The sequence below is a fragment of the Parus major genome, chromosome 11, assembly GCF_001522545.3.
Source record: "Parus major isolate Abel chromosome 11, Parus_major1.1, whole genome shotgun sequence".
NCBI classification, from domain to species: domain Eukaryota; kingdom Metazoa; phylum Chordata; class Aves; order Passeriformes; family Paridae; genus Parus; species Parus major.
This window is the reverse complement of record NC_031780.1, coordinates 1,320,495-1,346,547: the sequence shown is the minus strand read 5'-3', so window position 1 is coordinate 1,346,547 and position 26,053 is coordinate 1,320,495. Positions and strand designations below refer to the sequence as shown.

The 26,053-nt window shown below is 53.9% G+C and overlaps 1 protein-coding gene across 7 annotated transcripts in view; it reads left to right on the top strand.

The window, feature by feature from the left end:
* Positions 1–511: 511 nt before the first annotated feature.
* ACSF3 (acyl-CoA synthetase family member 3) overlaps positions 512–26,053 on the top strand; it is a 51,034-nt gene continuing 25,492 nt past the window's right edge. For 5 of the 7 annotated variants that reach the window (XR_004499138.1, XM_015640169.3, XM_015640166.3 and 2 more), the window contains exons 1-6: positions 693–928; positions 3,114–3,835; positions 5,212–5,367; positions 14,497–14,651; positions 15,067–15,212; positions 20,812–20,924. Coding sequence is in view for 6 of the 7 variants with exons in the window: in XM_015640169.3 (XP_015495655.1) it covers positions 748–928; positions 3,114–3,835; positions 5,212–5,367; positions 14,497–14,651; positions 15,067–15,212; positions 20,812–20,924 (1,473 nt within the window). In the remaining variant the exon portion in view is untranslated. The other 2 variants (XM_015640167.2, XM_033517308.1) reach the window with 2 other exon arrangements.

Here is a 26,053-nt window from a genome sequence, read left to right as displayed (position 1 = left end):
GGAGCCGTGCCATGATGGAGCTGGCCCGTGCAGGAGCGCTGGCTGCTCTCCCCACCAGCGCTGGGATCCCGGCCGCGTTTCCGCTCCCAGCCCGCTGAACCTCGCGTGCTGCGGCCGAGCCCCGGTGGAAACACAGCTGTGGAGGTGGGTGGGGGTCACCCCGGCCGTGCCGCTTCACGGCTCACGGCACACAGCCACAGCACCTCGGCTCCAGAGCACAGCAGGGCCCGGCCACGGTGCGCCGTGTGCCACCACCGGGACATCTGTGCCTCCCCGCCATCCCTGTGTGGCCCCAGGGCGACTGGGTGTCCCCAAGGTGCTTCTCTGGGGTCTCTGTGCATCCCTGGGTTGTCCATGTTAAGGTTCCACGAGTTCAGGCCATCCTTTCCCCAAATTCCGGAACGCTGCAGACGAGGCCCATGGCCCCAGGACCCGCGGGGCGGAGATGGAGCTCCACACCATCCCACACGCCCGCCGTGACACCCGAGGGCACTGGTGACACTCCGGGGGGGCTGCAGGGACAGTCACCCCCGCGGCCACCCCGCCTCGCCCCCCGCGGATGTTTTGGGGCCAAATCCCAAGAAACCCGGAGCGGGGTGGCGGAACATTCGTGCGCGGAACGTTCGGGCCGCGGCGCAGCGTTCCCGCCGGAGCTGTTCGCGGCCGGACCGGCCCCCCAGCGGCAGGTGAGGCCCCGCGGGGCTGCGGGAGGCGGCGGGGCTGGGACGGGCCCGGAACGGCCCCGGGATGGCCCCGGGGTATCCCAAAGGCGGGGCGAGCCGGGGCTTGCTGCCCTCGGCCCGGTGCGCTCGGACCCGGCCCTGTTTCCCCGCTGGCTGCGAGGGCGGCGGCGGGGCCGCGTCCGTGCCCGCGGTTCCTCGGGAATCGCAGGGCGAGGGTTTTTCCTATTCCTGCTCTGGGATGTGCCGTGAGTAGGCTGCGGGCAGGAGGGTGGGAATCCGCTCCGGAACGAGAGGAGAATAAAGCCCTGAGGGTGGGGAGGCCCTCACAGCTGTGGCTGCCCCCGGATCCCTGGCAGTGTCCAGGGCCAGGCTGGACACCGGGGCTGGGAGCACCTGGGACAGGGGAAGGTGACACTGGATGGGCTTTAAGCTGCTGTCCCATCCAAACCTTTCCCTATTTTTTCCTTTGTGAGAAGGGTAGAACAGTCAGCATCCCTGACATTATTTGATATCTTTTCCAAGTCTGTTTCTCTTAGTTACTTTATGATTTTACAATAAAAAATGTTTTTTAATGTTTTTATAAGAATAAAATATTTTTTTATCTCTGTTGTAGAAACAGCCAGGAATCCCAGGTATTGCCATGGCTGTAAATGAGGAAAGGGGGGAATCCTGCAGGTCAGACTCACACTGGCACTTACACACTCACAGCTGGGGATGCATTTTATGCCCTTTATGCTCAGAAGGTGCAGAGGGGGCTGCACAAAGTGCACAGGGCTGTGCAGCTCCCAGTTTGCACTGGTTTTGTTGTGCTGGGAGCTGGGGAGAGCCCTCCAGCTGCTTTCAAATCTTCAGCCTGAGGAGGACGACTTGGATTTTCCCTTCCAGGGGGATTTGAACCTTCCCTTCCAAGGCAGCAGAGCCACATCTCTGCACTGCCACCACCTTCCCTTGGGCTCTAGGGACAGACTTTGTTTCCAGGTGTGCTGTGCCAGACTTTGTGGCACTCTGAGCAATGGGAGGGGATGGAAACAGCCCCTGGATTTACTTCCCTGTGCCCCGAGTGTCTGCACATACCACCATCCCCAGCTCTCTGGAACCAGCACTCCCAGGCCTGGCTGAAGGTGCAGCTGTTAATTGCTCCATTAAACACAGACTGGTGGGAATGGGGTAATTTGATTTTTGGAAGGAGCTAGAGGAACAGTGAGAGCACTGAGAGCATCAGCCACGCTGCTCCTGGACAAACACAGCTTCCAGTTCATGCCCCTCTTAATGCTCAGGGCATTGACACCTTGCCAAGGCCACAGGTTCAGTTTAGGCTGTGAATTAGGTCGGGTTTTTACATTTTAGTCTCTCCAGAGCAGTGCAAAGATGTCACATGAGCTCTCCCTTGAGCTGCTTTGTTTTTTTCCATGCTGGTGGCAATGTCAGGAGTTCCCACGGTCACCCCGCTCTGGGGCTGAAACCTCTCTGCTCCCCCAGATGTTTCCACCCTAAATCACAAGCTTGTTTTGCAGAAGCAGAAATCGAGGTTGATTTGCAAAAGAAAATCTGAGCAGGGCCAGTCTGGGTGGGGAAATGCTTCGAAGGTGGAGGGGAGAGACCGCAGCGTTCACGGAAAATAAACTCTTGTGCAGCCTGAGCTGAGGGCAGCCCTGGCCAGCTCTTCCCTGGGGAGCTGCTGGGCTGGATCCCCTTTGTTCCAGCTCCTCCCCACAGTGGGAAGCTGGGCTGGGAGGCTCTTGGAGCTGAGCTGCTCCACTAATAGGCATTTATCAAAAAAAAATGGGAAAAATCAGGTTGTTATTGCCAGCATCAAGGAAGTGTCACGGACGCTCTTGCAGAGTGAGAGCTTGTCATCCTTTGGCTGCTTCCTCCTGTCTTGGAATCTCTCTGGGGATGGTTTGGTGCTGATTGGATCCTGTGCAGCAAATCCCTCTCTCCTGCCACAGCCCTGTCCTCTCCTCTCTGCTCCCCGTTGCTGTATGGAGAAGGTGCTCCAGGCTCTGCAGAGGGGCTTAGGATTCTTCACAGAATCGTGGAATGGTTTGGCTTGGAAAGGACCTTAAAGCCCATCTCGTTTCACCCCCTGCCTGCCAGGGGACGTTGGAAGGTGTCGCTGCCCATGGCAGGGGGTGGAGCTGGATGGGCTTTGAGGTCCCTTCCAACACAAACCATGCTGGAAGCTGGTTCATCATTGCAATGAGCTGGATTTTAGGGATCAGAGGCTGTGCAGGGAAGGGTCTCTGCCTCCTGCAGGTCGTGGCAGGATCCAGGGATGCTCAGGCTGCCCAGGATGTGGCACTCTGAGGCAGGGACATAAATAATACAGTGAGTATTATTCAAATGAGGGCTGCCACTTTTCCTGGGTGGGAATAACCCCCTGGGTGATCCCTGCCTCTGTTGATGTGTTCCCATCATTGTTTTCTGCAGAATCGCTTCAGCCCGGCTGTGCTGGCTGGATGCTGCTCCCCCTGCTCTTCCCCCAGGTGTGCCGGCCCCTCCGCTGCCTCCTCCGGGACCTGTCCCGCTGCAGATGGGATGGGAAGAGGGCTGGCTGTCCCCACAGGGCTCTGCACACAGCCTGGGCCACCTGCAGCAGTGACATCACCCCTGTGTTCACCAGGGCTCCGGCTTTTGGGGACAAAGTGGCCATCATTGACCAGAACGGGGAGCACACGTACAGAGACCTGCTCAGCCGCAGCCTCCGCTTATCCCAGGAGATCTGCAGGCTCCTGGAGTGCCCCAGCAGGGACCTGAAGGAAGAGAGGATCTCCTTCCTGTGCCCCAATGATGCCTCCTACGTGGTGGCCCAGTGGGCTTCGTGGATGAGCGGGGCCATAGCGGTGCCCCTGTACAGGAAACACCCCGTGCCCGAGCTGGAATACGTGATCCAGGATTCCCAGAGCGCCCTGCTCATCGCAGCTGAGGAATTCGTGGGGAAAATAACCCCCAGTGCCAAGAAACTGGGAGTCCCTGTGCTGCCACTTCCCAGGTCTGGTGGTGATGGATCCACAAGCCCTGCAGCCACACAGGAGGGGCCCTTGCCAAGCTGTTCCTCGTGGAAGGACAGAGGAGCCATGATCATCTACACCAGCGGGACAACGGGGAGGCCCAAGGGTGTCCTCAGCACCCACCAGAACGTGCAGGCTGTGGTGAGTGCTGCTGTCCCCCCCTCTAAACTTGTGCCAAGGTACAGAGTCTTGGAATCTGGAGGGGATTTGGGGTTGCAAACACCTTTCCACTGCCAAATTCCTGCAGAGAGCTGTGGGGCTGCAGCTCCGGGGTCCCCCACGTTTGGAAGGTGAACACACAGCAGCGTGTGAGGCTCTAAACCTTGGCCTGTTCATGCTGCAGCTGCATCCCGAGGCAGGTGGATTCTCCTCTTTCCTGGAAAGCAGAAGGGGTGAAACCTGTTGTAAAAAACCTGATTTCTTTGCAGTTTGCTTTTCTACTCTCTGACTAGGAGAGAATCTTTGCTCCTAATTGGAAAATATCTCAGCCCAGCCCAGTGCTGTGTGAAGCCTGTGCATTATTCAGCTCTGTATCCCCAAGGCAAAAAAATCCATTAGCTCTCGGAACCAAAAGGAATTAAAAGTTTGAATAAGCCTTCTGACTACCTCACCACTTGGTTATCAGTGCCTGCAACTGCCAGACTGCTGCCATTAGGGAAGGAGGGCAGGGAATGCAGGGATGCCTCCGAGAGCTGCCGCTGCTCCGGGTGCTCGGATCCCGCAGCAGGAATGAAAGCCTTGATGGATGGAGCCAGGGCTTGGCTATATTGGGCAAAGAATCTGTTCCCTTACAAACATGCTGATTATTTGGGGGGTGGCCTGAGCAGTCCCCATCCTTTGTGCTGTCCTGCAGGAATCCTAAAAGCTGCTCCCTGCCCTGTGGAAGAGGGTTGTGAGGGACACGACCAAATTCCTCTGTTCAGATGCTTTTCTTATTTTTAGGTGGCTGGAAATAAGCTTTGCAGTTGCCAGCACTGGGCTCTGAAGGGCATTGTTGACCCAGAAACCTGATAATTATCCCTTCAGATAATTATCCCTTCAGAGCAGAGTGTTTTGGAAGCTTGATACTCCCATAATTTTTACTAACATGAAACCTGCTTTCTATTTATCAGCGATTTCCTGCTCCTACTGATTATCCCTTACAGGTGCTAAAAGCCTGATGTCATCAGTGTCCTAACTATGGCAACAGAATTCTGGGAAAATCAGCTTTTTGATTACTGTTTCTGCCAAATCTGCATGTGCAGCAGCAGATTAATATTTTTGTATGTCCTACTTAAAATCATTGTTGATATTTCTCAGGAGCAAGGAAGGGCTTTGCTGATTTAAAGACAAATCCTGACAGGATGCTGAAGGTGTTCCTCCTGTGTTCTGCTGTTCTGCTGATCCTACGGGAATGATTTTGTGCCCAGATAGGCCTGGAATTCCTGCCAGGGGATTTGGGGGCTGAATAACTCGGGAATACCTCAGGAGGGTCTTTCTCTCTGCCCTAAGGCTGTGCTGTTTGTTTTCCTCTGCAGACCACGGGGCTGGTTGAGAAGTGGGAGTGGAAGAAGGAGGATGTGATCCTGCATGTGCTGCCTCTGCACCACGTCCACGGGGTGGTCAATAAGCTGCTGTGCCCGCTGTGGGTGGGAGCCACCTGCATCATGTTCCCGGAATTCAACGCTGAGATGGTGAGCCCAGGGGGAAAACAAACAGCAGGACCCCAGGCACTGCACTCAGAGCAACTCTGGGAACAAATTCCTAAAGAATTCCAGCCCCTTTAGCCACTGGATGTGTGTGGTTGACAGCAAAGTGGGTTGGTTGGGTGCTCAGCCCGGGGTAAATGTGCTCTTCCAGAGGGTGCAGCTCATGTGATGTTGGAATGGGAATGCTGCACTGCCCTCCCAGCCCTGCTCTGGGGTCTGGCTGGGGGTGGGTGGACCCTTCTATGTGCCCTCCAAGAGCATTTCCATCCAGAATTAGGGTTGTGGATTTTTATATTTTAGTGCCAAGAAAGGTGGAAATACTGGATTTTCTCTTGTGTGTTAGTGGTGTGCTGCTTGCTGAATTTTTTAGTGATTTGCATTTCCCAGAATCCCCAAAACACTGAGGCTGGAAAAGACCTCCAAGGTCACCAAGTCCACCCTGTGGCCAATCCCCACTTTGTCACCCAGCCCAGAGCACTGAGTGCCACATCCAGTCATTCCTTGGACATCTCCAGGGCCAAGGGCTCCACCACCTCCCTGGCCAGCCCCTTCCAAATTTTCCCCTTCCAGACCTTCATCCTTAGTGTTTTATATTGCATTTCATGACAGAACACAGCCTGTGGAGTTTTTTGCAGCCCAGGTAAGGGAAGCCTGGTTTTCCTCTCTTACGTGGAAAGATGGTTCTTCCTCTGTGGAAAAACAAGAGTTAACAGAGCTGGGTTGGACTCAGTGATGTGAGAGAGAGTTTGCAGAACCAGACCTTCTTGCAGCTTTTAAGAAAAGTGGCAGGAGGGAAACCTTACTGGAATGATGCTCTTATAATGTTGTTTTCTATCTGAGCCAGGAACCACCAGTGCCAGTGTTCTGCTTCTCTTTGTTCCCTGCAGCAGCGGCACACCGTGGAAAGGGGGGAAGGAAAGGGACAGGCAGCACTAAAGGTGGAACAAGTTCTACATTTCGCAGCCCCTGGGATGCAGGGTGTGTCCATCCACATCTCCCAGTGTCCTGGGGGGTGGCTGCAGTGTCACTGTGAGGGGACAGTTGGGTTTTCAGGTGCTGCTGTTGCTCGGAGCAGGGGTGTGCTGTCACTGCAGAGCTCCCTGGGAAAGCCAAAGGAGCTTGTGCTGGGTAAGTGGCCGGGCTGCTCTCCCTGTCTGTGTTTATCCACATGCTGGGAAGGCTTGTCCCGTGGAAAGGACAAAGTGCACAGGTGTGGGACACACCTGGAGCCTCTGGCTGTGCTGCTGCCAGGCGAGGGCGGGCCCAGCTCTCACCGGGTGCTTCTTCATGGCTCATTTCTGCTTCTCAGAGCAGCAGCCACAGAAAATGCACACTTCCTTCTTCTGTCAGGATGGCTCTGACACCTGAGCACTGATCCTTTCTGGGGGGACAGCCCCGGAATCCCAGCAGAGCAGCTCTGCATTCAGACTAAATTGCTAGGATGCTGTGGTAGAAGGCAGGAAGAGCCCTGGCTGCCGCAGCCTGCGCTTTCACACGGATGATAGGTGCCAAACTGTCCTCCCCGACTTTAGGGTGACCCCGAAGGCTCGGGGTGCAGCCGGAGCAGCGCTGGAGGTGCCGCTGAGAGGCGGGGCCGGCGCTGAGGATGGAGCAGAGCCTCTGGAGGGCGCGGTGCTCCACATCCTGTGCCACCAGTGATTGATGCTCCCTCGTAGCCCTGCGTTTTCCTCTGCTCTCTCCCCACATCTGCGAATCGATGAGCTGACGTTGAGGGGTGGGGGGAGCGGGACCCCCCTCCTCGTGGCTGCTGTTGATCACAGCTGTTTCCAGATGTGCCACCGGGCAGGGCTCTCAGGGTGTGACCCTGGAGCTTGGGCAGGGCTGGCAGGGCTGGCAGGGCTCCGGGCAGGGCTCTCAGGTGCACGGATGGCATTTGCTTCTCCCCTTTCTTTTATTCCCGTTATTTTTCCGAGGGCCTCCCCCGGGAGCTGCGAGTGGTTTGATCGACACTCCAAAGCGAGCACGGGAGGGTAAATAAGGCTTTCTCCTGGAGTTTATTGCAAGCTGCCTTTCAGTTCCACTCTATTTTCACCAGCTGTTTACAAAGTGCCCTTTGCTACTGAAATCAGCTTGCAGCAAAGCAGCACTGGAGGATTTTGCCAAAGGAGCCTGAGTTTTGCCGTGTGCTTTTTTTCCTTGGCTGCACCTTGAGAAAGCAGCCAATTATAGTGTGATATAAAGAAACTCGACTGGCAGCTAAAACACTTGACAGGCTGATCAAAACAAGGCAAGGAACTTACTCTCAACCTGCTGCAGACATATTTAGCCTTGAGTGATACTGGCAAAGGTTCAAGAGAAACCGCAGCAGCACGCCCGATGTGTGTTTGGTTTCTAATCACTAACACTTCATTATACAAAATAAATACTTTATTATTACAGTGTTTATTAAATTACATAATTTGCGGCGTGCCTTATAGTCGTGGATACAGATGGCAGTCTGGTTTTGGTGGTGGGAATAATGCTCTTTTTTTTATTTTTTTTTTCCCCTGAGAAGACATTCCCAGCCCCAGACCGTGGCTTGCTTGTTGTTCCCTGCCGTGCAGGGGTAGGAGGTGGCAGCTTTCAGACTTTTACGTCTGTTTTTGGGAGCTGTCCAAGGCAAGGTTAAAAATCAGGACTGTGGAGTAGCCCTGGTGTCCTGACCAACATCCTTCCTCTCACTAGAACAGCATCTGATGTCTGTGGCTACTGCTGAGGCCACGAGGACTCATTAAAGTGTGCTGAGGTGCCTCAAGCGTGAAAGTTGCTGCATAAAATCAGATTCTTTTTATTAAATGAGGACATCCATTAGGCTGCACTAGCTACTGTACATGTTATAATTCACTTTATAGCACCATCTGTTAAGACTGTCTTGCTTAAGCTTTTCGTAGCATTTTTTTATTGCAAGTTATTAAAAAATATGGCTGCATCTATTAATCATTTATTAATAAAGGGTTTATAAATGGACCCTTAGTTTCCAGAATTAGTCAACTCGTACGTGATGTACCGAGTCCTCTGGTGCCTGTGCTCCTTGGGGTGCAGTGTCTTCACAGGCAGCCCATGGCAGCAGCATCTCCTGTCTGTGTGTCTGGGATTGGGAATGGCAGGGATGGCTGGTGGGGAGACTTCTCAGCACAGGTGGGAATGGAGCAGGCAGGAGAGCAGCAGTGAGCCCGAGGGGTGTTCTGCCATGGCTGGCTGTGGTCTTACTGTTTATTGTTTTATTGGTGTTCAGGGGTGAGGAGTGGGAGGGCAGAAACCTCCTCTGGAGCCAGAGCAAGCTGCAGCCTCAGCATCCCTGTAGGATCCTCCCTCTGTAACCTGCTCCCAAGCTGAGTTTATTCTCTCAGCTGCTCTCTTCCTCTTTGCATTTTTCAGATGCTGCTGACCTGTCCCAGATGCTGGAGTAGGAATTTCTTGTCCAGGAGTAGGGATTTTAAAAGTGCTGTGTTTGTACGAATTTTGTGCATTTTAGTGACCAGAAGAGAAGAAGTGAATGTCTCTGATAAGGAAGGAGTGCAGGGTGAGCCTTCTCCTCCTGGCCAAGTGCTTTTTGAAGGCTCTGAGCATCAGGCCTTGCACCAAGCACCCCCTGGAGCATCCATTCCCAGTGACTCCCTCCCTGCACCAGTTCAGGCACAGGCTGTGGTGTGTCAGTGAGTGTGGAGATAGAGCCAGGGCAGACAAGTGTCCCCTGTGCTTGCTGTGACAGTCACCACTGCTGTCCCCATTCCAGACCAGGCACTCCTTGTCCAGGAACTTTTTGGAGCAAATTGTGAGGTCAGTGTTTGGTTTACAGGATCCTGTGCTGTGGTTTTTGGACAAAGAGGATCCATTTTGGGCAGGGAGAGCTTGTCTTTGCCTTGGGCACCCCTGATCACGCCTGGAGGGGAAGATGTTCTAATGGCAAAAGGTTCCCTGCCAGCTCTCTGCAGTGATAAACACGAGAGCAGATCCTGGGAGGTTTTCCAGCTTCCAGTGCAGAGTGGGAAATAAGAGTACTGTAAAACCTGCAGGAGGAAACTGCTGTGCTGAGTGATGGGAGAAGCTGATGGAAATCTCCGCTCCGGGTGACCCAGTTGTGGCGTGTGCTGCCCGCTCAGCTCTGCTGGGCAGGTTTGAGCTGTGATGTGCTGCCTGTGCAGTGACAGCCCTGGCTGTGCCCTGCAACCCCTTCCATGATAAACATGCCAAGATGCAGATTTCCTGCCCTGCAGTTCCAGGAGCTGCTGTTTCAGTGCCAGCCTCGCTGCGTGTCTGACTTAAGGTGCTCCGAGGAGCAAGCCCTCTAAAAACCATGCCCTGTTTTACAATGTCACACTCAAAGCCATCAAAATCATCTTGTTTGGACTCTTCTTTTTAGGGAAATAGGAATGCTGTGTGCCCAGAGGTGGTGTGTGATCCGGGACAAGCTTTCCCTGCAGTTCTGTCCCCCGTGGCACTGTTTCCCCGTGGTACGAGGGAGCTGCAGACCTGGCACAGGATGAGTGGGAGGTGTTGCTCTGGGGTGAGGCTGCATCGTGTGCTCACAGCCCTGAATTCCTGAAGGCCAGGAGCGCCAGTGCTGTATCTGGGAGCAAACTTTGTCCTTGTCACTGGTGTTCTCTGTGTGAGCCAGGCTGGGCTGGGTGCTGGGGCTGTCTACCTTGGCTGGGCTGTGCAGGGAGATCCAGGGCTCGGCAGTTCCCTCAGGGAAGGAGAAACGTGCACTGCACTGAGCCTCTCCCCTGGATCTGTCACTTCTGCAAACATCACTCTGGGCAGCTCTTTTGGTTTATTTTTAAAAGAAAAGCAAATCCGAGCAGAGGAGCCTGAGCTCCAATATCCAGGCACGCTGGGGATCACGGCCCCCATCCAGTTTCAGCTGGAGAGAGCTTGAAAGTCTTTTCATCTGTTAATGGGAGGCTTCAGAGAAGTAATTTTATTTCAGACTCAAAGAGGAGTCGGTGGAGGGAGGAGCAGGTCACTGGTGAATGGATTATGTTTGATCACTTCTCACAGACCTGGCTTTAAAAAGTTAGAGGTTTTCTTCCCCATCTCCCCAGATCTGCCGTCTGTCCTCAGCATCTGTTCCCAAGTAATGGCTTTTGATGTGTGTGGGGAAATATAAAAAATGGAACCAGAGCCTGTCATATTTACTTATATTTCCAGGTCCCAGGGAAAGCACTTGCTCCTTTCAGTATGCCTCCAGCATAGGAAGGGTTTTAAAGCTTCAGCCTGGAATGCAGAGGGGCCATCAAACTGTGCTGATGAATAAATGATTAAAACCAGAGTCGCACAGAGCGCAAACAGTTTGGGGTTATAACAAACATGAGACGAAGCCACCGAGGGCCTGATTTCCCTTTGAAGAGAGGAATGTTTCTCTCTGTGCATATTGGTCATGAAGTGCTGGAGGCTCAGTCCTTGGGAGAGAGCAGAGCTCCCCTTGGTGCTCTCCTGTCTCTTGTGCCCATCTGCTTTTTTAGGATAATTCGGTGTTGGATGTGTGTGCGTGGTCCTGCAGCCCCTTCACTGCTGCTGTTGAGTTACAGGAGTTTCCCACCCTTGTGTTTGGCACAGGATCTCACCAAACAAGCAGCTGGCTTGGCCACAGCCCTGTTGCTCCCACAGACATTCCAAAAATCACCGGCATCCCTTTTCCTCGATGGTGCTTCCCACACGGCAGCAGTCAGTGCTAAACACAGACCCATCTCCCCGAGCAAGAGGGAAGTAAAGGGCTGAGTTAACCTTGCATTAGAGGCATTGTTGGTTTTGAAAAGGTTTGAAAAGATTCAATTACAACTGAAAATGGCACAATAATTTTATGGAAGAGAGGAGCTGTTGTGTCTGTCAATAGAGGCTGCACCGCGGGCTGGCTGCGATCTGTTTGTGAGCTGATGGAAAAATCCATGCTGATATTTGCTTCCTTTACAACTTGTAGTTCTTCTGGCTGCTTTTGGGAACCTTCTATAAGCCAAAATCTTACATGGTTTCACACAGAACTGGGTTTGCCACCATTTCTTCTCCTTTTGCATGAGAAGATGCCCAGGTATTTGGTTTGTTGTTTCTGGCTGGTTCATGGCATTGCACATCTCCCTCTCTAAAGGGAAAAGCTGTTGCCTTTCCTCCTCTGTGCTCACATATCCTCCTTCAGGTGATCTTAGCAGGTCTGGAGGCTGGTTGGGAAGGTTGCTGTATGGACTGACCACCCCTTGGAGCAGCTTTTATGTTCCTCATTCACCATCTGCGTGCTGGGAAAAATACGTGGGAAAAATCTCCCAGCTGTGCCTTGCTGCACTTGTTTTGTACCCACTGGTGTCATTTTCTCCTTTTTTTTTTTCCTTTAATGATGGCAAAATCCCACTGGCCAGCTCATGATATGCTTTTGAGCAGTGGGAGGGGAGGAAAATCAGGAATGTCATGCTGACAGGAAGGCTCTTGGGAACATTGGGTCTCCCACTTCCCTGCTGGCACAGGCAGCCCTGACCCAAAGCATTCACTGCTGGTATTGCTGGTGGGAAGCTGTTCCAGCTCTTGCTTTCTTGCAGTGAGAAACTTTTTGTTTCTAGCCCTTGGTTGTCTTAAAAGGAATCTTGATCCATCTCCTGAGCACATTCCATTGGAAGGCTGGTGCTTCCCCTCTGTGCAGAGCCTGGCACACGGTGCTGTGTTTGCTTCCCCGATCCATGGCTTTTTAAAAGCACTTGGAGGTATCAGGTGAGCAAAACAAAACGGAATGTTGGGCTGCCAGTGGCCTGTGCACGGGGAGCTAACGTGGTGATGGTGACAGTGGGATAACCCAGGGGGAGATGGATTGTGCTGCTCCAAACCTGGTGCTGTCAGGAGATGCTGGGTGCTGCAAGGACAAAGCTGGTGCCTTACACGGGATTGATTGATTGATTGATTGATTAGTCCCAGGTAATGAGACTTTCCCAGATCCTTCTTTCAACTGTGAAGTTACAGTTAGAAGCCAGGAATAGCTGTTCCAGCTGGCTGGACAGTGCCAAGCCCTCTGGCCAGCTTGGGCTCGGGGCTGCCAGCTTTGTACCATGGCTTAGTCCTGCTGAAACACATGGGAAGGATCCAGATTTGGCTGAGCAGGAGCAGAACAGGTGGAGAGGTTTGGCTGTCAGCAGATCACCCCAGCAGCTGGTGGCACAAATCCAAAGGCAGCTGCTTATCCTCAGGAAGGGGCTGTTGCTGGGTGAGCTGGACTGACACGGAAAAAGCTGCTCCTGTGGCTGCAGTGCAGGAGGGAGGATTTTATCTGAGGCAGGAGCTGAGCTGGCACGTGGGGACAGGGGACTCTGGGCTGCAAGAGAGGCTTGCTCTGTTTAGATGGATTTGGGGTTTTTCAGAACCAAAGTCATGTGACAAAAACTCTGCTGCATGGCCAGACTGGAAGTCTGCCTGCTCTCCCACAGCTGCTAGGGACTTGGGAAGGCAAAACAAAATCACACAGCAAGGATTGAACAAACCCTGAGCATCTGTTTCCCTTCAATCCCCTCAGCACAGCCCTGATCCCTGCTTGCCATCACGTGTCCTTCCCTGCCCACCAGGCTGAGGAGAGCAGATCCACTCAGCCAGGGCCTTGCAGAGATCCTTCTCCACCCTGCTGCCTAGAATGGGAAAGAAACTGGGGGGAAAAGGGACTGGGAGGAGCATGGGGAGGTTAGACCCCTCTAAATGGGATTTTGACCTAATCTGGCTGGTAAGGATCTTGCTGGTAGGTGGGTTTCTGCAGGGAGTGAAGTGTTCCCTTTCTGGACATATCACCCATCAGTGCAGGAAGTCACATTCCAGTTCTGCTTTCCCTTCCCAGGGGATTTTGCAGTGCTCATGTCCCATCTCCCGGGCTGTCCCGTGGGTTTGCACCTTGTGCATTCATCTCTCCCCACCAAGGGCTGTGAGCTCCCTCCTGTTGGGTGCCACAGTGCCTCTGTGGCCGTGTCCTGCTCTGTTAACAACAACCACCCGGTGCTGGGAGGGTTTTTTTAGGAGCTGATTGTTCTGGAGCAGCGGAGAGTGCGAGATGCAGCCAAGGAGAAAGGGATGAAACGGAACCCGAGCGAGCAGAACGGAGGGAAGGGGCAGAGTGACAGCATGAAGGAGAATCCCTGGCTCACCTTCAATCAATCCCTGCCTTGCCTGGCTCGTGTGCAGCTGAGCGTGCTGGGGAGCGCCGAGGCAGCGCTCGTGTCAGGAGCTGTTAGGGAATACATTTGTCACCGGCAGGGCAGGGACTGGAGCGCGGGGACAGAGGCGCCGTCAGCGGGGCTCTGATTTATTGATGGCTTTGGATCACTCCTGCCTTGGGAAGAGCTTACCTGGCAGGGAGAGTGGTGAGGTGTGGGAGCAATCTCAGCTGTGACATTTGTGGCTCTGGCCCGTGGCTGGCTGTGCATTCTGGAGGTGTCATTGTCCACATCCCGGCAGAGCTGGCTGCTGGAATTGGCCCCCGTTCGTAGTTCCCACAGGTCAGCAGGAGTTGCAGCTGAAGAACTTTATTCCCACAGGGAATATTCCACTCAAGAAGAGTGTGGTTGGGGTAGTGGCCCTCCCAAAAAGCTGTTGTCTCCTGCTGCCACTGCTTTACCTGTGGATTGTGATGGCTCCTCTGAGCTCGCCAGGGACACGGCTCTCTGCACCTCACCATTCTCATGAGGTCTCACTCCCAGTGCCTCATCTCCCTCTTCCCAGCTTTGCCTCAGAGGCTGAAGCCCTTGAGCTCCAAGCTGTGTATTGTGTATCAGGTGTGGGCTGTGCCTTTCCAAAGAAGAGCTCCTGTGCTTTGGGAAACTGGAGGCTTTGTGCAGCCTTTGAAGAGCTGTGCTTGATAAGGGAATGAACTGATTCTGCCACAAACTTCCATCTTCATGAGCAAATTCTTGGCTGCAGTGTGACAGGACTGAAAAATGCCATTTCCATCATCTCATGAGCGATGGTGGGATGATGGATCCACTGGTGGGATGAGAGATGAACGCTGTGCCTTGGGAAATGAGGGCGTGATGAAAGTTGGGAACTTGTTTTGGACAGGGACGAGGGGCACACAACAGCTTCCTGCTGTACTTCCAAGAAATCTTACATAGCAAAGGTGAACTTCCATCCATGTGTGTTCCCTTCCTTCCTTCCTAGGTGTGGAAGAAGCTCCTGAGCTCCCAAGCTCCCCGTGTCAGTGTGTTCATGGCAGTGCCCACCATCTATGCCAAGCTGATGGAATATTATGACGAGCATTTCAGCCAGCCCCAAGTGCAGGATTTTGTGCATGCCTTTTGCCAGGACAACATCAGGTGAGTGAGCTGTGGGCAGAGCTGCTGCTGGCTCACTGGATGCTCCAGGTTTTCCTTTCAACATCACCTCTTTCAGTGCTGGTTGTTGTGCTTTGGTGTCTCTTTGACAGGAACAAGGATGACATTATTTAATTATGAGCCACTCTTGCATGGCAAAGCCAGAAGGGGCTCGTTGTGTGTCACCCTGAGGACTTTGTCCTGCAGCCCAGGCTTGTATTCCAGGATCTCTTTTTAGAGACTGTCCTGGTTAACTTAAACCCCATATCACCCTGAGAATGTGAGGGACAGATTGTGATGTGAGGATTTTGGAGCTGCAGGTTTTACATGGAGCTTTTTGTGCCCCTGTGTGAGGCTGCAAATTCCCTGGAGCAAAGGTGCTGTTGGATACTGTCTTACCTGGGCTTTCCCTGTGCAGGTTAATGGTGTCAGGCTCAGCAGCCCTGCCTGTGCCTGTCTTGGAGAAGTGGAAGAGCATCACGGGGCACACCTTGCTGGAGAGGTATGGGATGACTGAGATTGGGATGGCGCTTTCTAACCCTTTGCATGGAGTCCGTGTCCCAGGTAGGAGTCTCCAGAGGCTGCCGTGGTCTGGGGTGTTCTCTGCACGTGAGGAGAGGCCACAGCAGGGATGAGGATGCTGGGAATTGGCACTGGGAAGCCAGGACATGGATGTGTGGGGAGTGGCTGCTGGGTTTCCCAGGGATCAAAGCTGTGTGTGCAGTGGTGCCCGCTGGCCTGACCAGGCTGGCACGCTCCAGGCTGATGCTTTATTACTTCCAAAACCTTCGTGAATTGAAGGAGTGTTTCTTCAGCTCCTGCTGCCTTCAGTTGTGTTTCTGGGTAGTGTCACACAGGATTCTCCACACAGCAGTGCTTGTCCAACCCATCAGTGCTGAACACTTAAAATAGGACGTCTGCTCACTCTTATTTTAGTGCCTGTTTCTTGCCTCTTCAGGAATTCAAAATTGTCACACCTCGCTGTACACTCTGGGCCTGTTCTCTCCTTGTCTTCCCCCCCTTCTCTGAGCTACACTCTGTGATTCCTCTCCATAGCTGTACTTTCTGGAACCTAGAAATAAATTGATCTGAGACATTGCAAATACAAAGTGCCCCCACTCTCCCTGTGGTTGGAGCGTGGCCATCTGTGTGCCCACCCTGTGCCACCTGCCTCCCCACAGGCTGTCTCTGCAGGCATGGCACCATATGCAGCCTCCTGGGGAACTGGTGTTACCCCAGGGGGGGTCCTGGGTGTCACAGCTTCCCACAGCACCCCAATCCCATGGGATGCAGGAGCTGGGTCTCCTGGGGGTCGCACAGGGAGAGGAGAAGCCAAAACTCCCCCTCGTTGACTCCTCAGCCTGAGAACAGCTTGAAACACAAACTCTGTTTTACTTTTGCAGGGTAACTGTCATTCCCTCACCCCACCTCAGCCAGTTTTATCTTCCTCCAGCAGCCCCATCCCTGCAGGCAGGAGAGGGAAGCAGGCAGGAAAAACAAGGCTCCCATCTGCAGGAGCTCGAGCTGTGTGAGCCCCACACCCCAGGGTGACAGGGCAGGGATCATTTCACTGGCCCTGTGGCCTTCCTATATTTGCCTCCTATTGATTTTCATGAGGAAAAAGGAGTGGAGACTCCAGAAATTTCCCAGGGGACTAAAGGAGAAAAGGAATAAGACTGGAAGCAGCGTGGCAATGCAGAGGCTGGCACCCAGAAGGGCAGCTCCTGCCCCAGAGCTGGGGGCCGTGCTGCTGAGACATCATCCCAATGGATCCTGGGGTCCTGCAGGGCACCTGGGGACAAACCCCTTTGTGCAGCCAAAGCACAGGGGCTGGGGACTGTCACTCCAGCCCCATCCAGGGGCTCCTGCAGCCCTGAGGGGGAGAGAAGTGTCTCATGAAGGTGGGGATCAGCAAGAAACTGTACAGAAAGGAGGCTATAATTGAATCGGCTTGATTAATTTATTTCAGGAAGTGTCAGCTGGGAAGCAGATGGGTGAAGCTGAGGCATAATTTGCTGGAGCTGTGAAAAAGCTTTTGATCCAGTGCCCTGTTAGAGGCTGGGTAGGAGGTCACCAGGTACCACAGAGATCTCAGAGTCAGCTGATGGTGGGCTGGGACATCTGCCAGAGGATTTCTCCAGGATTAGGAGCAGCACACATCCTTCTCTACTGCTTTGACCTGTTGGAGTGAGCCCACAGGAGGCACAGATGATGATCAGAGGGTTGGAGCACCTCTGCTGAGAGGATTGTTCAGCCTGGAGAAGAGAAGGTGACCTAATTGTGGCTTTGCAGTTCCTGAAGGGGCCTCCAAGGAAGATGGAGTGGGACTTTGGACAAGGGGGAATGGCTTCACAATTAACTTTAGGTTTAGATTAGATATTAGTAAGAAATTCTTGGCTGTGAGGGAGGTCAGGCCCTGGCAGAGGTGCCCAGAGAAGCTGTGGCTGCCCCTGGATCCCTGGAAGTGCCCAAGGTCAGGTTGGATGGAGCTTGAAGCACCTGGGAGAGGGGAGGGTGTCCCTGCCCCTGCCCATTGCAAGGGTGGAAATGGAATGAGCTTTAAGGTCCCTTCCCAACCATTCTGTGATTCATGAGCCTCTGAGGAGAGATGCTGGCCCTTCCCTCGCCCTCTTGCAGGCCCTTGGTGTGGCAGGAGAAAGGTGGAGTCCCTGGACCTGCCTGTCCTGTCCGTGTCCCCACCGGTGTCACCAGCAGTGTGTCCCCACTCTCCACCCACAGCACTGTCTGAAGTGGCAGGGACAGGCGTGTGGGAGCTTTCATTTCCAGAAGCAGCAAAGATGAAAGATTTGAAAGATAAATGTTTGCTTGTATATGGTTAAAACCCTGCTTAAAATGCCTCTGTTTTCACCAGCTCTCATTCTAATCCCCCCTGGTGCTGTTACTGTGAAGGGAGATGAATAATTCATGGCCGGAGAATGCCTCACTGGGCCTAATCACCACTTTAATTGGAGGTTTAGATCAGAGGCAGCTAATAGCTGCTACAGCGGGGACTCCGTGTATTGTTGACAGTGAGATCCTTGAGTGCCTTATCGTTGGCCTGTCCAATCCTCCCGGGACACCGCGGCACGGAGCAGCACCGAGCTACCCAGATACCGAAGGACACAGAGCACGGGGCCAATTCAATTTATCTGGGAAGAGCTGACAACTTTTTTAACCAGAGCAAAGAACCAGGTGAAAGCAGAACGGTGTCACCCCCTCGTGCCTGCAGCCCGGTGACATCGCGGGCGAGGTGCCAGCGTTCCTGAACATCCAGGAGGCTGCAAATTGGAGGGATGCAGAGGGGAAGGAGCAGAGATTTCTCCCCAGTTTCCCCTCAGGATTATGGCTGGGGACAAAAGGAAGCCAGTGCAGAGTGTTGACCCCTTCTGATCACCCCAGTTGTGGCTTGATGAAGGCAGGAGCTCCCAGGCCGTTCCTTTGGGAATGGGCCCAAATTTCTGCTGACCTGTTGGAATTGGCACAGGGTATATTTTGACACGGTGGAAGGAAGCTCTAGTCATTGTTTTTTGCACTAATTCTATTAATCCTGTCAGGTTTGTGGAGCTCTAATCAATTGTAGGAGCTTTTTCAGCCTTTACAGATGTTGATTTCAAAGTTTGTCACTTTTCCTAAATACCAGAAAAGCTTCTCCAGACAGAAACATAAGGAAGCAGCTCTCCACCAGGGACTTGTTTTACATGCTGGTTTTATTTTAGCCAAGTAGGAGAGGAATTGGTGGGGCTGTGTTAGTAACTGTGATCTGCAAATCTCTGTGGGGAACACGTCACCACCTCTTCTGTGCCTTCAGATGTGCCAGCACTGTGCTGATCTTTGGTGTCTCATTCCCAGGGGCTGGGACCAGCAGTGGGCATTAATCCTGCAGTCCTGCTGCCCATGAATCACTGCCCATTTCCATGCTGAGGTCAGCAGCTTGCATCCAGGGAAGAAGCATCTTCCAGAAAGGCATCTGGCTGCTCTTGATTTGAAAAATTCCAAGTCTGTGAGAGCCCCTGGCAGCTCCTTGCATTGCTTTCTGCTCCCTCCACGAGCTTTCCAGGACTGATTTCGTGGTGCCTGCCCACAGACGTGCCATGTTTTGTGGGCAGATTGGAGTCTGTTCACACACAGTTTTTCACCCTGGAGAAACCTTTCCCACAGAAGTCGAGAAGGTGGCTCCAGCAACCTTCCAAGCAACACTGAGGGTGTTTTCTGTGACTTGTTACTTGCTTTGAGGCCTCTTGGAGCCTCCCATGGCAGGTGCAAGATTGTTTATAACACATATGGTGTGATTTTTAGGGTTGTCCTGTGCAGAGCCAGGAGCTGGACTTGATGATCCTTGTGGGATCCAACTTCTGTGATTCTCTGATTCCATAAATACCTCGACATGGTACCTCAGGGCACTTCTGGCTCGTGGCTCCCTCCCTCCCCTGCTGCAACCCTCAGAGTCCTGGCAGTGTCTGCCCTGGAGGTGGGAGCAGCCCAGGGGTGCTGGTGGTGAGGAGAGGACGTGCCTGTTCTGGCTGACCAGGATGCCAAAGGCAATTCTGAGCGGAGCAGACACGGATCACAGAGCTGCCACGTCGCTTTGTGTTTATTTCCAGCCAGATTTACTAATTGTTCGGGGGTAGTTTCACTGCAATAAAATCTCACTCCCTCATAGCCCATCTGCTCTTGGCTGATCCTGCAGGGATGCCATAAATCTGGGCTACGACGACACATCCATTTCCATGGCAACTGACCAATGTAGCAGACAAAATCATGATGTCACGGATAGCAGATCTCCAGGGCTTCAGCAGGAGAATGAGACCAGCACAGGGAAAATGCCACTTGAACCCAAATGCCTGAAATATGAGCGACAGGAGGAAGACAGGGCTGAGCTCCAGGTCCTGCTCTCCCTGCTCTAGGGAATTCCCAGTGTCAAGATGATGCTGGCAGACCTGGGAAGCATCAACTGGAGGTGCTTCAGGGGAAAAAAAAATGATCATCTTTTGGAATAAAGAGCTCAGTTATAGATTTGTAGAATCATGGAATGGTTTGGTTGGGAAGGGATCTTAAAGCTCATTCCATTCCACCCCCTACCATGGGCAGGGACACCTCCCACTGTCCCAGGGTGCTCCAAGCCCCATCCAGGCTGGCCTTGGACACTTCCAGGGATCCAGGGGCAGCCACAGCTGCTCTGGGCACCTGTGCCAGGGCCTGCCCACCCTCACAGGGAAGGATTTCTCCCTGGTATCTCATCTGGTAGTGGGACCTGGCACTCCAGGCCCTTTTGAAAAGTCCTTCTCCAATTGAAACTCAGTCCTGTCCACTCCTGCTGAGCCCCAGGTTGCTGTGAGCTGCTGTCCCCCTCCCTGCTCACAGGGGATGAAGGTCACAGGTCCCATTCTGCCACAGGAGCTGCCTCGTGCCATGGAGACTGCTGAGGCAGGAGCTGCCCATCCCACAGGTCACGGGAACTGAGCTGCCCTCCCTGCTGAGCTCTCAGGTGCTCCCCAGGAAGAACAGGCACTGAACCAGGGGGTGGGAAAGCTGCAGGCCGGGGAGCTCCAGGTCACAGAAACACCTTGGAGCTCAGTAGTGGTCCTTGTGACACTGTGGCAGATCCTTGGCTTTGAAATTGAAACCTGTGGGAGAACGGGCTGGTTTTGATCCCTGCTTTTCTCCTGTGATGTTTTTCTATCCAGTGTATTGATGTCTCCTAAAACTGAGATAATCCCTGGCAATTCTCAGCTGTTAAGCCTTTGCCTCCCCTGTCAGGTGCAGGCTCTGGAGGAGCAGAGTAATCGCTGTTCTCTCTCTTTTCACAGCTTTGTGTAGGTTTTGTGGTGCCTTTCTTTTTTTTTCCTTTAGAAAAAAAGAAAAAAAGAAACAGATTCATTCCTGAGCTCTGAAGTTGTGCAGATGTCTTCAAAGAGTGGTCAAGAGTGACAGTTCAGGGCTGGAGACACGTGTGTGTTCAGAGGCATTCCCAGCACTGCCTGCCCAGCAGACGGAGGCAGCGTCCTGACACTCGTGGGATCGACGCCTTCCTGAAGGGACAGCCCCCGCTAGGAAGTTCTCCAGTGCCAGCACAGCCTGCAGATTCCATTGATAGCCTTTTGCACCCCTGATTCTGGGTTTTCCTGGAGGCTGTGCCCCGTTTCCATGCTGTTCTCCTCCGCAGGTTCCGTGGGCACCCCGCTGCCCGGCGTGGAGGTGCGCATCGCCAGCGAGACCCTGAGGGATGGGGCTCGATCCTACACCATCCACGCCCAGGGGGATGAACACAGCACACAGGTACTGCCATGTTCTCCACACTTTGAAAAGCTCTTCACTTGGGAAAAGTTCTGTCCTTCCCAGCCCTCTGGAACCCCGAGGACTGAGGCTCGTGCTGCTCTTATTCCCAGGAATTCAGTGATAGTTTCTTGTACTTTTTTGTGGGTTCCTGTAGCTGTGGTACTTTATGGACTGGATAAGTACTGTCCATACAATCATGGAATGGTTTGGGTTGGAAGGGACCTCAGTGCCCACCCAGTGCCACCCCTGCCATGGGCAGGGACACCTTCCACTGTCCCAGGTTGCTCCAAGCCCTGTCCAGCCTGGCCTTGGACACTTCCAGGGATCCAGGGGCAGCCACAGCTGCTCTGGGCACCTGTGCCAGGGCCTGCCCACCCTCACAGGGAACAATTCCTTCCCAATATCCAATCTACACCTATTCTGTTTCACTCTGAACACCAGTGGAAGGTCCCGGCCCATGGAGCAAAACGAGCTTTAAGGTCCCTCCCAGCCCAAACCATTCCATGATTCTGTGATTGGAAGGGCAGGACTGGTGGCCTTGGGAGTTGCACTCATTTTGAAACAGCACTGGAGGAAACCCATCAGGTTTCCATGGAGGTCAGGCTCCATGCTGAGCTCCACATGATACAGCTCTGGTGTGCCAGGGGTCTGGGGTGGGGAAGCATAATGTACCCCTGTGCTGGTGTGCTGGGTGTTCCCTGCTGCAGCAGCAGCCCCAGCCCACGGTCCAGCCTGTCTCTTCCCACAGAAGTGGCTGAGCAGGGTCTGCATTCCTGCCCCCTCCCCTCCACACCCTCCCTGTGGGTGTTGTGCTGCTCTGGCACATCCATCCCCACTGGTGTCTGGGCTTGGCTGAGCAGATGAATGCTGTGTGTGACAGAAGTGACCCCAGGTGACACCACGTGGGTGGCACACAGGCAGGCGTGACATTCAACCTGAAATAGGTTCCTTCACTCATTCCCCTGGGAAATGGCTTCTCACCCAGCCACCTACATGCTGAGGGTTTGAAAGGAGCTTCCTGGGCTGTGTCAGGGACACTGCTGGTGTAAGCACTGCTGAGAGGCTCAAGAAAAGCTTTTTTTGTCTGAATTATCTGGTGGCAGGTGGAGGAGCCAGCAGGACCACAGGCAGCCCTGTGGGTGGGCTGTGCTCAGGTTGTGTTTTGTGTTCCGATGCTGTAAGAGCTGGATCCACCCCAGACTTGTAAAACAGCCCAGGGGACAGCTGAGAGGGACCATGGATTGTGGCTTTTATTAAAAACAAAACAAACTTTTTGCTGCTCTTTACTCCATGTCACTGCTGTGGCCAAGCAGTGGGCAGAGCAGGAGACTCCCCATGTCCTATTTTTGCCACTTCCTGAACGCATCTTACATTTCACAGGTTTGTCCTCTCCTCCCAGAGATTGCTCCTGGCCTTTTTTTCCACTTGTGTGGAACTGAGACATGAAATATAACGTGTCCCTTTTAATAATGATCCTATAATGCTTTTTCCCCCTCAGGGATCCCTGGGCGCTTTACAAATTAGGTCTCAGACACGAGAATCCCCAAAGTGCAGCTCCTTCCAGGATGAAATGTGGATGTTGTTCTACTGAATTATGAGAGGAAAAAATATGGAATGATATTTTTTTCTGCTCAGTACTCCTTCCTTCTCATTGCACTGAGTGACCAGAGGAGGGAAGCCCAGATGATCTGTGTCTGGTGCTGGAAGTCTCCTCAGGGCTTCACAGAGCTGGCATTCACAAAACTCTCCTCTTTCCTCTGGCTTCAGGCTGCTGGGGTTTATTTTGGGGGCAGAGGAATTGCTGGTGATTTCTCACCAGTGTGGGTGGCTGAGGTCCATACCCACGGCTCACAATTCTTCCAGGAGCTCCCACCTTGGCTCCCTGCCCCTTGCTGATGGTTCACTTTCCGTCAGGCTCTCCCTTGGGGATCTTTTGAATGTTCTGGTGAATTCTCCAGTCATCAGCCAGGGGAGGGTAATTTGTCTCTGGGCATTGGCTCATGGGTTGGTCCCTCTCTGAAAAGCTGTCTCAGTCTCACCCATCATTCCTCTGGTCCCAGTTTAACTGGGAGTTTCTTCAGGCTGAAGGGAGAGCAATGGTCCCATCTGTTCAGGCCACCCTAGGAGAGAGTGTCTGGCTGGGTTCCTCCAGGACATCCACAACATTTCCAGGAGCAGAGCAGAGCCAGCTGCCTCTGTCCCTGGGACTGTCACAAGGTGGGAAAAACAGTCCCCGCTCCCAGCATGTGTTGGCACAGATGGTTGTGTGGGGATGCCAGGAGTTTGGGTTTTATATGCCCTGGGCACAGAGTGTGACTTTCCCTGGCGTGACCAGGTGGCAGCCATGGTGACAACACCTCTGCTGCCAGGGATGCTGGAATTCCAGTGCCTCACACCTGCGGTCCCAGGCAGAGCCTCACCTGCTCAGTGCCTGCCCCAGACATCGCTGCTGGCACCGTGTGCTCAGTTAATAATTCATGTCAGGAGAGACAACGTCAGTGGGATTTATTTAAAACAAGGCGGATCTGACAGTCCGAGTGCTCATCACACTCCAGCAGTCCGAGAAAGGACTTTATTTCAAATCAGATCTTTGTTCAAATCAGGGGCTGGCCCAGGGATGGGAAGAGCTGGTTGGTGTCACCCTGCCTGTGCCACCAGATAACCCCGTGGCTGTTTCCTTGCCTCCTGTGGGAAGGATGAACAAATCTTTCCTCGCCTCCCTCTCAGGAGGACTCTGAGCCTGACTGTGGTTGAGGGTTGGAGGAGACTGAGGGGAAACCTCAGGGGTCTTCAGTGTCCTCATGAGGGGCAGCAGAGGGGCAGGCACTGATCTCTTCCCTGTGGTGAGCAGGGACAGGGCCCAGGGAAGGGCTGGAGCTGTCAGGGGAGGTTTAGGGTGGATATCAGAAGAGGTTCTTCCCCCAGAGGCTGCCAGAGCTCCAGGAGAGTTTGGACAGCGCTCCAGGGGTGCCCAGGGGGGATTGTTGTGTGTCTGCAGGGCCAGGGGTTGGATCAGTGATCCCTGTGGGTCCCTTCTGGCTCAGGGTATTCTGTGATTCCATAATTCCAGCACCATGGGGCTGATCCAGGGGGATGCTGAGCTCCCCGGCAGGAGCTGGGCTCTGAGCCATCTCTCCTCCCCGGGCTCCTGTGAGCAGCTGATCTCTGTGCCGGGGCTGAGGCACTGTCAGGACAATCTGCGAGGCGTTCACACCTCGGCTGTGCCTGCAGAGCCCTCCCGACAGCGAGCACAGAGCGCTGCCTTTGCCAAGGGAATTGTGTGCGGAGCCTCGCAAGGTCAGCGCCTTCCCGCCCGCGTTGGGCTGAGCTCTGCCTCCTTCCCCACTAACCCCGGCTCTCCTGTTAGGCTGGGGCATCACTCCCTCTCCTTTCTTGCCAGCACCCTTTGGATCCAAACAGGAGGAGCAGGAGGAGGAGGAGGAGGAGGAGGAGGAGGCAGCCTGTGTGTGGCAGGAGCAGGGAGTGTTCCTGCTCTGCCATCCGGTAACTGCCTGGGCTTGCAGCAGGGGACCACTGTAATTTGCAAAGCTGGTTCCTGGCACACCCTCAAGATCAATAATCTACTTAGCTGAAAGTTTGCTGGATCTCTGATCTTCCCTGCATTTTCTCCTGTCCCTTGATTGGAGTGCTGGATTCCTTTCCTCCAGTCCTTGGGTCTCATCTCAGAGCCCTGTGCTCCCTGCATCCCACTTGCTCAGGTTTTCAGCTGCTCCTGTGCTGCTTCCTCTGGGTGTTTTGTACCTTGTGCTGGTTTTTGGGGCTGACACATGGCTCAGTCTGGGTCAGGCTGCCCGAGGCACCCAAAGGAGGTGCTGCAACCTGACAGATCCACTCGCTGCTCCAGGGATGCGCAGCAGCCTGGGGACACCTGTGCCAGGCCAGCGGGGGCAGGAGGTGACAGTCCCCTGGGGGTCACAGTGCCCGTGCAGGAGCGTGGGGACACAGAGCTGTCCCCTGGAGAGATGCTGCTCTCGGAGTCCTGCCAGAAGGGCTTCTCCACCCAACACTGAGGTGTTGAAATGGTGTCGGGGCAGCACAGCTTTACCTGCCTTGAGTCATCCCACATCCTGCTCCTGGAGCCACTGGCGTCCACAGCAGCTCCTCAGCTTTCCACCTTCCATAGGCAGCCGCCTGCTGAGCCCATCTGACCGTGCAGGCTCAGTAATCCTTACCCACAGCCCAGAGTGCTTCTTCCCCTGGGGTGTTTTCCCCTGGATTTTTGGCAGCTCTCCCTGTGGCTCTGGCGCCCAGGAAAGGGTTACAGCTCTCCAGCTCCAAACGTTTCAGTTTGCTTTGTTCAGTGCAATGCATATTTCATACGCTCAGCTTCCCAGCTGGCAGAGGCCTGGAAACCCTGCAAGCTGTCGGGTATTGTCTCTCTCCTTCTTTACTTGTTTGTTTGTTGGGTTTTTTGGGTTGTCATTTTTGTTGGCTTTCTCTTTTTTTTTTTTTCTTTTTTTTTTTTCTTTTTCATCTTTCCCAAATTGCTCTCTCTCACGAAAGCCCAACCCTAGTGCTGACAATGGGGGGCTATCAATAGCTAAATGGCTTCACAGCTGTAGCCGAGGCAGGGCTGCAGCCAGGGCTTTTATGGCGAGCAATTTCCTCTGCTGAGGCTGCGGAGGGAGCGTGGGGACGGATGGGTTGCAGGAGCTGGCAGCAGGAGGACGCTGTGCCACGGGCTTCCCCCCCTTCCAAAGGTTGTAATTATCTCGTTGTTTATCCATATGCAAGCTGTCGTCCTGGATGGGAATCGGCTCGGCTGTGGCCGTCCCTCCTGAAAGCCACCAGCGTCTCTGTCCCCTCCTCCCCGTGCCCCCCGTGTCTGTGCCATCTGCTCACAGCTTGCTGCTGGTTGCCAGCGCCTCGGCGGGACTGGGGGCAGCTGGCACTGTCACCCGTGCTTGTGACTGCAGCTCTTGGACGTTGATGTCCCTGTGGAGGGGACCAGGAGCGGCTGCACCTCACTTGTTCATCTGGAGAACCTGTGGGGAGGTGCCCAGGGAGCTGCCAGGGTTCTCCTGGGGGACTGGGCACCGCTGTGGCTGTGTGGGTCTGGGTACTTGGCACGTGTATTCCTGTGGGATTCTCCTCATCCATCCATCATC